The sequence below is a fragment of the Suncus etruscus genome, chromosome 6 (genome assembly GCF_024139225.1).
Source record: "Suncus etruscus isolate mSunEtr1 chromosome 6, mSunEtr1.pri.cur, whole genome shotgun sequence".
Taxonomy (NCBI): Eukaryota; Metazoa; Chordata; class Mammalia; order Eulipotyphla; family Soricidae; genus Suncus; species Suncus etruscus.
In genome coordinates, this window is record NC_064853.1 from 102479476 (window position 1) to 102491857 (window position 12382).

The 12382-nt window shown below is 40.6% G+C and overlaps 1 protein-coding gene across 3 annotated transcripts in view; it reads left to right on the forward strand.

Moving 5' to 3' along the window:
• The window catches only part of KY (kyphoscoliosis peptidase), a 43710-nt gene that overhangs the window by 22266 nt on the left and 9062 nt on the right, over nt 1-12382 (forward strand). For all 3 annotated transcript variants that reach the window (XM_049775958.1, XM_049775960.1, XM_049775959.1), the window contains 2 exons: nt 8320-8428; nt 10513-10630. In XM_049775958.1, the coding sequence (XP_049631915.1) occupies nt 8320-8428; nt 10513-10630 (227 nt within the window). The remainder of the gene's footprint in view (nt 1-8319; nt 8429-10512; nt 10631-12382) is intronic.

Genomic DNA, 12382 nt, shown 5'->3' on the forward strand with positions numbered 1-12382 from the left:
CAATTGTGATCTACAGAGTACTTCATAGTTGAATTTCAGGCATACAATGAGTCAGGGCCCTACGCACCACCAGTGTCAACCTTCCTCCACCAATAAACCCAGAGTGCATCCTATACCATCACCCTTTTCCCCCTGGCCTGCCAGTATAATAGGTCCCTTTACATTTAGATTGTTAAAGTTTAGGTCCCTTGATTCTATTATTGTTGACTTTGACTTGGATTTTTAGTTCTGCCCTTATTTATTTCCCTGCCAAAGCATCCAAGACCATTTGGCCCCTGGACCCCAAACTTCCTCTATTTCTTTTTTTTTTTAGTTTTATAGAAAAAATGTGGAATATGTGGTAAAATAAAGTCACCCATGTTCCAAGATCCTATGAAAAAAACAGGAGCCCCAATTTAAAAGAAATGAGATTAAAAAATACAATAAAAAGGTGTGTATTTGTGGCAGATTTTTTATTTGTTTCTTGCATAGGCACAGCAAAATATAGGGAAAATAGAAAGCAAAAAACCTTTGGACTAAAAACAGGGAGAACTCATCCATGAAGCAGCCTGGCATAAGACCAACTACAGGCTTCGGGCATACTAAGTTATCTAATCCCAAAGTCTTTCTCTATGGTCCCAGTAAAAGTTCTTCACAATCCTGGTTGTTGAGGTCAGTTTTCTGTAGTTAAGAGAGCCTTGTTTTTGGTACAGATCTTATGTTGAAGTTAGGATGACTAAGAGCATCTTCTGCTTTCATCTCACCATTAAGTGGTAATACATAGAACCCTGCCCTAAAAGCAGATTGTTGCTGTTACCAAGTTGTCAGGGTGTCATCTGAACCCACTCTGGAGCAAGTTGATGTCAGGGAAGCATTTGGGCCTTCCCTGACAGAAGTTGGTGCCTGGTACTGATGTGGAAAATTGTGCTGGTTCCATAGATGGGATCCAAGGTTCAGGGTGAATGACCAAAGTTCAATTGTCTCAAGTCTAAGCCAAATCTCTATGACAAGTGTTTAGGGTGTAAGACCCACTGCAATATAAAATGTATGTGTTTCTATCCCTATTATATAATAACTTGTTTGCACATGTAAGATTTCCCCCCATTTTAATATGCCTATGGAAAAAGGAACAATGCCACATAGTGTATTGTGCATATGGGGGTAAAAAATAACAAGCTAAACAATCCCAATACCTGGTAATAACATGAACTCAGAACTCAAGAGAAACTTACGGTATCTACTAGAATTTCCTACTAAACAGATCCCAAAAAAAAAGGAATGGGGAAAACTGCCACTACATAAGGAAATAGATAAAAAGAATTATACCTATTAAGGAAATATATCTAAAGAAATATTCTAAGGAAATACACATGTCTTCTTTAAGTCTTTTGAAATAGTCTGGAGGGGTATAGATTCCGGAACACAACTTCAGCCTGTAAACTGGTCTTGTGGAGTCTGAAAAATGGCTCCCAGCAATCACATATCAGGAAATGTCCTCTAGCTTGGTGCTTCTCAGAAACTGAATCTGATAGTGAGCAACAGTCCAAAGTGAAGGAATGTGGGAGGAAAAGGGGCCAATAAGAATAAATCAGCAGCAGTGACGGTAGTAGCTTCTTCTCGAGCTGAGGCAAGGTAGGCTAGGGATTTCTCTTTTTGCTTTGGGAGCTAGATGGCAGCCGGGTGGGGGAGGGGGAGGGGAATATTCCATTCCTGAGGAGTTAAGAACTGAGAATAAAAAGGGTTAAATGGGGGTAAAAACAGACCAGGGGCGAGAGTGAAGGGCTAAAAATGATTTGCAAAGTGATAAGTGAATGGGGAAAGAGGGGCTATATATAACAGGGGGAAGGATAATATACAACTTAAACAGACATTATGTATATTACAAGCTTACATTAGACAGAAATTGAGGTGGCCAACACATACACTCATCACACACATAGATAGACACTGGGGGTCAATCCATGGGTTACAGTTGAAAAGATGATCCAGGTGGAATGATTGGTCAGAATGGTCCTCCGAGCTTGCCAGGAGCGATTTCTGAATGCAGAACTAGGAGTAACCCCTGACCACCACCGGGTGTGGCCCAAAAACAAACAAACAAACAAAAAATAACATTTAAAATATAAAAATCCAGCAAGTCAGATGTAAAGGTTTTCCATTTCCTGGGCCAAGTTGCTTCTCTTCTCCCTGCTATATACTCTGGAGCTAATAGTGTTCAGGATAACTACCAATTAGACCATCGTGTTCTTCTAAATACCACATATAAATGGTATCATTCTGTAGTTATCCTTTTTTCAGACTTACTTCATTTAGCATAATATCTTCAAGATCAAACCATGTTCTACAAACTCCATGATGGCAGCATCATTCCTTACAGCTATGTAGTATTCCATTGTCTATATGTTCTACGTCTTCATGATCCACTCATCTGTTTTTGGGCATCTAGGTTGATTCCAAGTCTTAGCTATTGCACTGAGTGCTGCAATGAATAGCAGTGTTCATACATTCTTTTGGATGAATGTTATTCTGTCCCAGGGGTAAATGCCCAAAAGAGGATTGCTGGGTCATATGGCAGCTCTATTTTGAGTTTTGTGAGAACCCTACATAGTGTTTTCAATAGAGGTTGTATCAGGCAATACTCCCACCAGCAATTGAGGGGAATTCCTATCTCACCACATCTTTGTCAACAGAGATTGTTCTTTCATTGTGTGTTGTCTTGATTTGGATATCCCTAAGGATAAGTGATGATGAACATTTTTTCATGTGTCTATTGGCCATCTGTTGGTCCTCCTCAAAGAAGTGACTGTTCATCTCCTCTCCCCATTTTTGATGGGGTTTTTGAGTTTTGGGGAGTTAAGCTTTGTAAATACTTTGTGAGTACTTTGTATATCCTAGAAATCAGATATATTTAGTGCAAAATTTCTCTCCCAATCATTTAGTTGCCTTCCAATTTTAGTTCGTGTTTCTTTTGCCATACAGAAACTTTTTTAGCGTGATGTGGTCCCATTTATTTAAGTTTGATGCTATAACTCTTGCCATTGGCCTCCTATCATCATCAAAGACTTCTTTGAGGCCCAAGCCTTGGAATGTTCAACTTATGTTTTCCTCAGTGAACTTTATAAATTTGGGTCTAAACTCAAGATCTTTAATCCATTTTGAATTGACTTTTGTGTAAGGTGTAAGATATGAATAAATCTTTAATTTCTTACACATAGTTATCCAAGTGTTCCAACACCATTTGTTGAAGAAACTGCCTTTGTTTATATGCTTGGCTCCTTTGTCAAAGATTAGTTGACCATATTCTTGGGGGTTTGTAATTGAATATTCTATTCTGACCCATTGATCTGAAATTCTGTCTTGGTTCCAATAACATGCTATTGGTGGAGCTTCAAATTAGGTAATGATATGCCTCCCAGTTTCTTGTTTTTCAGTATTTCTTTTGCTATCCTATATTTTTTATGGCTCCACATAAATTTTATAATTGATTGCTCCAAGTCCTTGAAGAAGTTTGTCTGAATTTGATTAAGGATTGCAATGAATCTATATAGTAGTTTAGGTAAAATGATTATTTTGATAATATTGATTCTGCCAATCCATGAGCATGAAATGTTCTTCCATTTCCTTGGGTCTTCTTCATTTTTTTTCTGAAGTGTTTTGAAATTTTCTCAATATAGGTCTCTCACCTCTCTTGTTAGGTTAATTTCTAGGTACTTGTTAGTTTTTGAGCCTATTTTAAATGGGATGGACTTTTTTATCTCTTTCACCTCTGAGTCATTATTTGTATAAAGGAATACAACTATCTTTTGTGTATTGACTTTGTAGTTAGCTACTTTACTGTATTGGTTTATTGTTTCTAGGAGCTTTTCTTTGGACTCGTTAGGGTCTTCAATGTATAACTTTAGGGTTTTTCATGTATATCATCATGTCATCTACAAATAGAGATATTTTGACATCCTCTTTTCTGATTTGAATTCCTTTGATTTCCTTCTCTTGTCTGATTGCCATTGCTAGGACTTCTAATACTATGTTAAATAAAAGTAGAGATAGAGGGCATCCTTTCTTCATACCAGAACTTAGAGGAAATGCTTTCAGTTTTTCACCATTAATAATAATGTTGGCTGTGGGATTTTTATAGATAGTTGTTTCTATCTTGAGGAAGGTTCCATTCACACCTACTTTGCTGTGGGTTTTCATCATGAATGGGTGTTGGATTTTGTCAAATGCTTTTTCTGTATCAATTGATATGAACACATGATTTTTATCTTTTCTTTTATTGTGTGATGTTGATTGATTTGCATATATGGAATCAATCTTGCATCCCTGTGATGAAACCCACTTAGTCATGATGTATAATCTTTTTGATGTATTGTTGAATTCAGTTTGCTAAGATTTTGTTAAAGATTTTTGCATCTATATTCATTAGTGATATTGGTCAATAGTTTTATTTTTTGGTGGTATCTTTGTCAGCTTTGGGAATTAGCAAATTAGCTTCATGATTTAGGTATTTGGGGGGGGTTCCATATTTTCAATATTTTGGAAGAGTAAGGATTAACAGTAGTAACTCTACTCTGAGTGCTTGATCAAATTCACCTGTAAACTCATTGGTCCTGGACTTTTGTTTTTGGAAAGTTTCCTAATTACAGTTTCAACTTTCTTATTTGTAATTGTCTTTAAGTTTTCCAGTTCCTCCTCATTAAGTATCAAGAGATGATATTTTTTCCAGAAATCTATCCATTTCTTCTAGGTTCTCTAGCTTAATTGAGTACAGTTGTTGATAATAAGCTCTCATGATTTCTTGGAGATTCTGTTGTTATCTCTCTCTTTTCATTCTGATCCTATTTATCTGAGTATTTCCCCTTTTTATCACTGTGAGTCTTGCCAGTGCTTTGTCTATCTTCTTTATTCTTTCAAAATCCAGCTCCTAGTCTCATTAATTCTTTGTATTGTTTTTTTTGTTTCTATATTGTTGATTTTTGCTCTATTCTTTATTATTTCTTTTCTTCTACTTGTGTTTGGGTTTCATTGCTGTTGGTTTTTTGGATGTTTAGGGTGTCTCTTTAGGTTGTTGATTTTGTCATTTTCTTCTTTCCTAATGTAGGCCTGTACTGCTATGAATTTCCTCATAATTACTGCTTTTGCTGAGTCCCATAGATTTTGGCTTTTTTTTTCTTCATTATCATTGGTTTCAAGGAATCTTCTTTATTTCTTCTTTTATTTCCTCTTTGATCCAGCTATTGTTGAGCAACATGTTGTTTAGTCTCCAGGTGTCAGATTTTCTCCACATCTTTTTACAGTCAATCTTGATAGCTATGGTATTGTGATCTGTAGGATGATTGGTATAATTCTAATATTTGTGACTTTATGTAGGTTAAACTTGTGTCCTAGAATGTGATCTATCCTGGAGAAAGTTCTATGTGCACTTGAGAAGAATGTGTATGCTGCTTTTTGAGGATGAAATGCCCTGTATACATCCATTAGTCCTAATTCTTCTAGCTTCTCAGTTAGGGCTCTTATGTCTTTGCTGGTGTTCCCCCTAGTGGATCTCTCTAGTGGTGATAATGGGGTGTCAAAATCTTCCATTACTATCATCGATATGTTTCTTTAAGTTTGTATGCAAAAGCCTTCTTACATATTTTACTGGGTCTACATTTAGTGCATAGATGTTGATCAGAGTTAGTACTTCTTGGTTTATTGTTCCACTGATCAATAAGTAGTGACCATCTTTGTCTCTTAGTACTTTCTTAAGGTTGAATGCAGTTTGGTCTGATATGAATATGGCTGTCCCAGCTTTTTGTTTAGTTTTGTTTTGTTTTCCAATGGCTTGTATAATTGTTTTTTATCCTTTTACTCTGAGCCTGTTTTTATCCTTAATTTTTAAGTGTGTTTCCTGCAGGCAGCAGATGTCTGGTTTTGTTTTCTCATCCAACCTACTACTCTGTGCCTTTTGATGGGAGAGTTTAGTCCAGTGACATTTAAGGAAACTATTGACAGAAAGAGCTGTTGTCCCATTATATTGTGTAGGGTTGTTGTTAAAATTGGGTATTTTGTTTGTGTAATTGCTCTTTGAGTAGTTCATTGGGGTCAGTTTGGTTAGTGCAAATATTACAAGTTCTTTTTTTTGTCTGAGAATGTTTTTAATCCTCCCTCCCATGTAAAAGACTTTTGCTAGGTAGTGGACACTAGTTTGAAAGTTTCTTTAATTCAGTAATTTAAATATGTCATTCCACTCATTTTTTCATGGATTGTTTCAAGTAGAAAAAGATATGCTTTGCTTCTTATGTTTTTCCTTTATACTTGAGGCTTTTCTTCTGTTTTTTTTTTTTGTTTTTTTTTTTTGTTGTTGTTTTTTGCCATTTGGATTACAAGTGTTGTTCTTAGTGATGTTCTGTTAGGGTCTATTTTTTTTTTGGCACACTTTTTGTCTCTTGGATTTGTAGAGGAACCTCTTTCCCAAGAGTGGAGAAGTTCTCTGCTATTATTTCCCTCATTGCCTGTTCTTTCCATTTCCTGTGTTCTTCTCCTTCCAGTATTCCTATAATTTGGAGATTATTTCTCTTGTCCTTATTCGTTAAGTAACTTATATTTTCTTCCAGTATTTGACTCTCCTTTTTTTTTGACTTCTTTATCACTGCTGACTTGTAATTTGTCTTCAAGTTCATCTATGCTATTCTCCACCTGTGTAATTCTATATTATGGCTTGCTAACATGTTTTTTACTTCCTTCAGTTCCATTTGTATGGATTATCTCATCTCCTAAAAGAATTCTTCTTTGAGTTAGTTAAATTGTTCATCTATAATCTTTTTAATTTTTCAGGCTATTGACTCCCTGATGTCCATTGCTAAACCATTAAGTATTGCTTTAGGTCCTCATCTGTAAGGTTCAGGCAATTGGGTGGACTTGGAAATTTGCCAAGATTTCTCTCCAGTATCCCCTACTGTCAGTGTCTTCCTTAGCTTCCCCATTGATCTTTGCATTTAGTGGTTTCCAATGCTGGGGTATTAGAATGTTTAAAAAAGTGAATTATTTGTATGAAAGATAACTCAAAGTATATCTTCTTTTTTGTTTTGTTTTTTGTTTGTTTGTTTGTTTTTGGGCCACACCCGGTGGCACTCAGGGGTTACTCCTGGCTATCTGCTCAGAAATAGCTCCTGGCAGGCACAGGGGACCATATGGGATACCAGGATTCGAACCAACCACTTTAGGTCCTGGATCAGCTGCTTGCAAGGCAAACACCGCTGTGCTATCTCTCAGGCACCAAAGTATATCTTCTTTAGAGGTTTTTCTAAACTAGTAAGGTTTTCTAAATATGATAAAATATTACATACTGGTTCATTGATTTGTTCAGCTGGGTTTTGGGCTGTAAAATTTTCTAAGAGAAAGAAGTGCTAGATACAATCTATCAGGAACTATATGATATAAATTGAAATGACTTCAGTTTGGGAAAAGGAGGGCTGAAGGGAAGGAGGGAAATTTCAGTAATGGCACTGGAACCCAGAAGGAGACTGAGGGAAGATTGGAAAGAAGGCCCCATTCATGCTTTGTTGAGAGGATTAGAATAGGAGTTTCCCTGTTTCCACTCAGACATAGACCTGACTGTCTTCAGGGGACAGTAGATCAGCAATAGTAGTGAGACCTGGAAGAAGGCTAAGAAAAGACCCATAAAGACAGCTCCATTTGCATGTGAGGTTCCCTATTCCCTCCCAGACACAAACCTGGCTGGCCCCAAAGAGTAGATGATCAGTGATGGCACTGATATTCAGAGATAGCTGAGGGAAGTTATCCCTTTGTTAAAGAGACTGTTCCTTCCTTCCTTTTTGTACTCATATCCTTGTCAACAGCCATTGGCTATGGATATAAGGGCTTATTTGTGAACTCTGTGCCATTCAGTTTTCATTATCATTGCTTTGCAGTAAGTTTTGAAACCAGGAAATGTGTCACCTCCAACATTGTTCTTTTGAAACAGAGCTTTGCTATAGCCAAATGAGTTTGTGAGGTGGCTTGACCAATCCTGTAGAAAGGGACTGCTAGAATTCTGATGGGGGTTATGCTGCATCTGTAGGTAGCTAGGGCTGCTGCTCTCCATGAACAGAGGCTGCCACATTTAACCAGGGGCCCACCTGACTCACCCCTGGGAATTCAGAGAAAAAGATGAGGCCTACAGTTAGCTCATGAACCAGCATACCCATTTGGTCCAGCACCCTCTGCCTGGGGTTTCCCTCAGCCCAGCCAGGTGCTTTTGCCCCCCCCCCAATACTCCACTTTGCCTAGAGAAAGAGCCACACTGGCTGCCAGTGGCAGGGCCCAGGGTCCCCCAGGATACAGCACATTACTTTCCTCCAGGTGACAGTCAAGAGTGGTCTTGATGAACTGGTGAGTGACCTGCTCCAGGAGGCCCACAGTGACCTGGAGCGGGTACGTGCCATCTGGATCTGGATCTGCCATCACATAGGTAGGCTCTTATACTTCTGACCCAGGAGCTGGGACTCCTTTGACCACTGTGTATATGTATGTGTGTGTGTGTGTGTGTGTGTGTGTGTGTGTGTGTGTGTGTGTGTGTGTGTGTGTGTAGGGAGAATGGAGTTTAAGGAGATGTGTGCCAGGGCTAGATGGATTAAAACTCACGGAGAGGAGGCAACCAGGGTGCTGGGAGAGGGATCCCAGTTTCTGCCATAGGTATGGCCCTCCAGATGGCAGTGACTGCCCTCTGTCCTGGTATCTTGGTAAGCCCAGCACATGGGGATGAAAACTTAAAACAGGAGGGAATGTGAGGGAGGATATTAGAGGCTGTCCAACTCATTGACATTTGTTAGTTTCGAAAGGTGATGCCTTTTGACTTAGTGTCCTAGGAAATTTTAGGTTACTTCTTACAAACAAAATCAAAGGAATTTAAATTACCCAAAGTTAAAGGGGAGATCACTACAGGAACAACAGATATTCAAAGGGTAATCAGAGACTACTTTGAGAAACTCTATGCCACAAAACATAAGAACCTGGAAGAAATGAATACATTTTTGGACTCTTACAATCTTCAACTGTTGAGTCAGGATGATCTAGCATATCTAAATAGTCCTATCACTCTTGAGGAAATTAATCAAAATAATCAAGACTTCCCAAAAACAAAAGTCCAGGCTCATGTAGATTCACTAACAAATTCCTTCAAACCTTTCAAGAGAAAATACTACCAATCCTTTTCAGGCTCTTCCAGGAAATTAAAAAAACAAAAACACTCCCAAATAATTTCTATGAAGTTAACATCACCCTGATACCAAAACTAGACAGAGATGCTGCATAGAAATAAAACTACAGGCCAATATTCCTGATGAACACAGATGCAGATTCTCAACAAAATCCTAGCAAATAGGATCAAAGGCCTCATCAAAAAGCTCATACACCATGACCAAGTAGGTTTCATTTCAGGATGCAAGGATAGTTTAACATATATAAATCAATCAACATAATACACCATATCAACAAAAAATAAAAACCATATAATCACATCAATAGATGCAGAGAAAGCATTCAGTAAGGCCCAACACCCATTCATGATAAACAAATTTCTTAAGATTGGAATGGAAGGAACTTTTAAAACTCAATATAGTCAAGGATATCTACCACAAGCCAATGGCACCCAAGATAGTCCCTTGAGCCCCACCAGAAGTGATTTCTGAGCACTGAGCAGGGAATTAGCCCTTTGAACAACCAGGTATGGATTCAAAACAACAAAAGCAGTTACAATTCCAAAGATTTCTAGTACTGGTGCCCCAAAGAGCAGGTTTTCCTCTGATGTACTCTCCCTGTCCCCACTTTGGCCAATTACCTAGCCCCATCACTAGGGCACTGGGCCTGAGCACAGGAGAGCCCCACAGGTAATTCAGGTAATGCCCCTTGAAGCCTACATGGTGAATGGGCTCCTGTGTTTTCGGGGGTTGGGGAGCCCCAATCTCCTGGGGGTTTGTTTGTTTTCTCAGTGCATCAGTGAGGGCTGCCACTTAGGGATTAATTCACCTGACAGATGTGGGAGTCTTAGAGTCAGAGACACTGAGGGGGACACCTCCTCCCCCACCTCCAGGGAAGAGAGTCAGAAAGACATACTGCCTCCACCCTGGACTATCTTGTTACTGATCGGAGCTGCCTCTCACTGTGCCCCTTGCTAGTCGGTGTGAGACCTGCTGAGACAGGAGAGCCACCTCTGTAAACTTTGCAGACTGAAAGTGGGAGACATGTGAACAGAGCACCCCATCCCTGGCCCCGTCTGGGTTCTATCCCCCTCCTGACAGCAAGGGGAGTTGCTGTGGCAAGACCTTACACAACCCCCAACTACCTGCACCTTAAGGTGTTAGTTCTCAGGCTGGGTTTCATTTCCATTCAGCCCAGGCAGGATGGTTTCATCCAAGTGTTCCACCAGGTCAGTGGAAACCAGAATTTGGTACTGAGATGAAAGTGGAGGATAGAGCAAACAGAGAACATTGCCCCCACATTCTGCACCCTCCTCCCAGCCCCCAGCTCCTCACAACCTCTTTCTCTGCTCTGCAGAATACGACATCAACGCTTCCAATGATAAGGACTGCCGGGTCTTCAAGCCCACCGAAATCTTGCGGACCCAGAAGGCCAACTGTGACGGCTATTCTGGGCTCTTTGAGAAAATGTGCAGGTATGAGAGGGGCCAGGCAGTGCCCAGATAGACCCTCAGATCATCCCTTTCCCCAGCCCACTCCAAAGCACTGTACCTTTCTGCCCATGAGCAGGCCTGAAACCTGAGTTTATAACTCTGTCCTGGAATTCAAGTGAGTCCTGAAAAGGTCAATTTTTCCCTTTTTAACACCAGTGTAATTGACTTTGTACCATCTGCCTGCTGTGTGATGCATTAACATAATGGCAGATGAATGCACAGAGATAATTTGGTTATAAAAGGGCCCTTTTCCACCTTCTTCCCTCTCTGTGCAGCTGAAGGTTAGAGAAATTGCAGCTTTGGGGACAGGGCACAGGAACTGCTTTCCCTAAGGAGAGTGAAAGACTGGAGGTTGGGGAGGGATATGCCTCCCCAAAAGGAAACAACAGAACCTGGACCCCAAAGACTTGTCAGCTACAGAAACTAAATAGTGGGGAACAGCACCTCCCAAGACTTGCCGTGAAACCAGGAGAAAGCTCTGCAGGCAGCTGCATATGTGACTGAGTGGAGAGAGAAAAAGTTGTGAGAACCATTTATATTTGAAGGTTTCTTTGCTGGTCATCATGAAGCTTAAGCTGGAACAGGGGACCCACAGTTCCCACAGTTTCCTGGGCCTCCTCGGGTGCAGGCAGCCAGTCCTGAGCCACTTAAAAGTGAGGCACCCTGGAACAAATGTCCTGGAGGCACTTGAACCCCAGATGTCCATGACCAGGATATGCCTTTGTAAATGTGTGGCTATTGATGCATCCTGATCCTGACCTGCCACCCAGTGCTGCATGTCCAACTCCCACCCCACCCCGCCTCAGTGCCTTGCTGCCTTCCCACTGTCTCTCCTGTTGTTCCCTTGCACCACCTCCAAGCCCACTCCAGGCATTAGGATGCACCATGCCAGCTCCACTCCCACTCCCACCAGACTCTTCCTGCCATATTCTGCCAACCACATCTCCAGACCCAAGTATCCCTGTGCCCCTCAGTCTCTCTGAAACCCAGTCCAAACCAGTGCCCTGTACAGGTTCCCCAAGAATCAAGGCTTCCACTCCTCTGTGAAAACCCACCTCAGATATCTGTCCATCACCCTGGCAGCAAGGTCCTGGCCCCTCCAGCTCTCTGCTCCCACTGCTGCTCCCTCCCTGAGATGTGGCCACACTTGCTTCTATCTTCATTGACATGCTTAATATTTTATAGCTTTTCAAAACTAAAAAAACAAAAAGACAAGTTAATCAAAGATGCTGTATAAAAATGCACAAAAGTCAGTAGAAGACCATGTCCCAAGTCTCGCCCTTTGAACACAGCATAGAGTCCTTTGTCCAATACCTGTGTGGCTTTCTGGGCCACAAACCCATACTTTGCTTCCACATAGATGGTTCTCTCAAATCCTGCTGTGGACTGGACTGTGCCTTTTCATGAAGGACCAACCTTCCATCTGCTCTCAGCTCTGCTAGTGCCGCTCATCTCTCAGACCAGATTGTTTTCCTCACTCTGAACATTTGAAAGCACTCAGCTTTTAAGGATAGAGTAGATCCTTCATCCAGTAAAGCAATCTCAGATACAGAGCCAGAAAGCCCTCCCAAGTCCCTGTCTCCATCTTTCACATCCCATTAACTAGGTTTGCTCCTTTGGACAGCACCTGAATTGTGGGAGCTCGGTTTCCCTAAGATTCTATTAGTTGCCGGGGCCAAATGAGAATGTGCACTTCATAGTAGGCTTACCTGGTGGCTTGGTTTGATTTTTAAC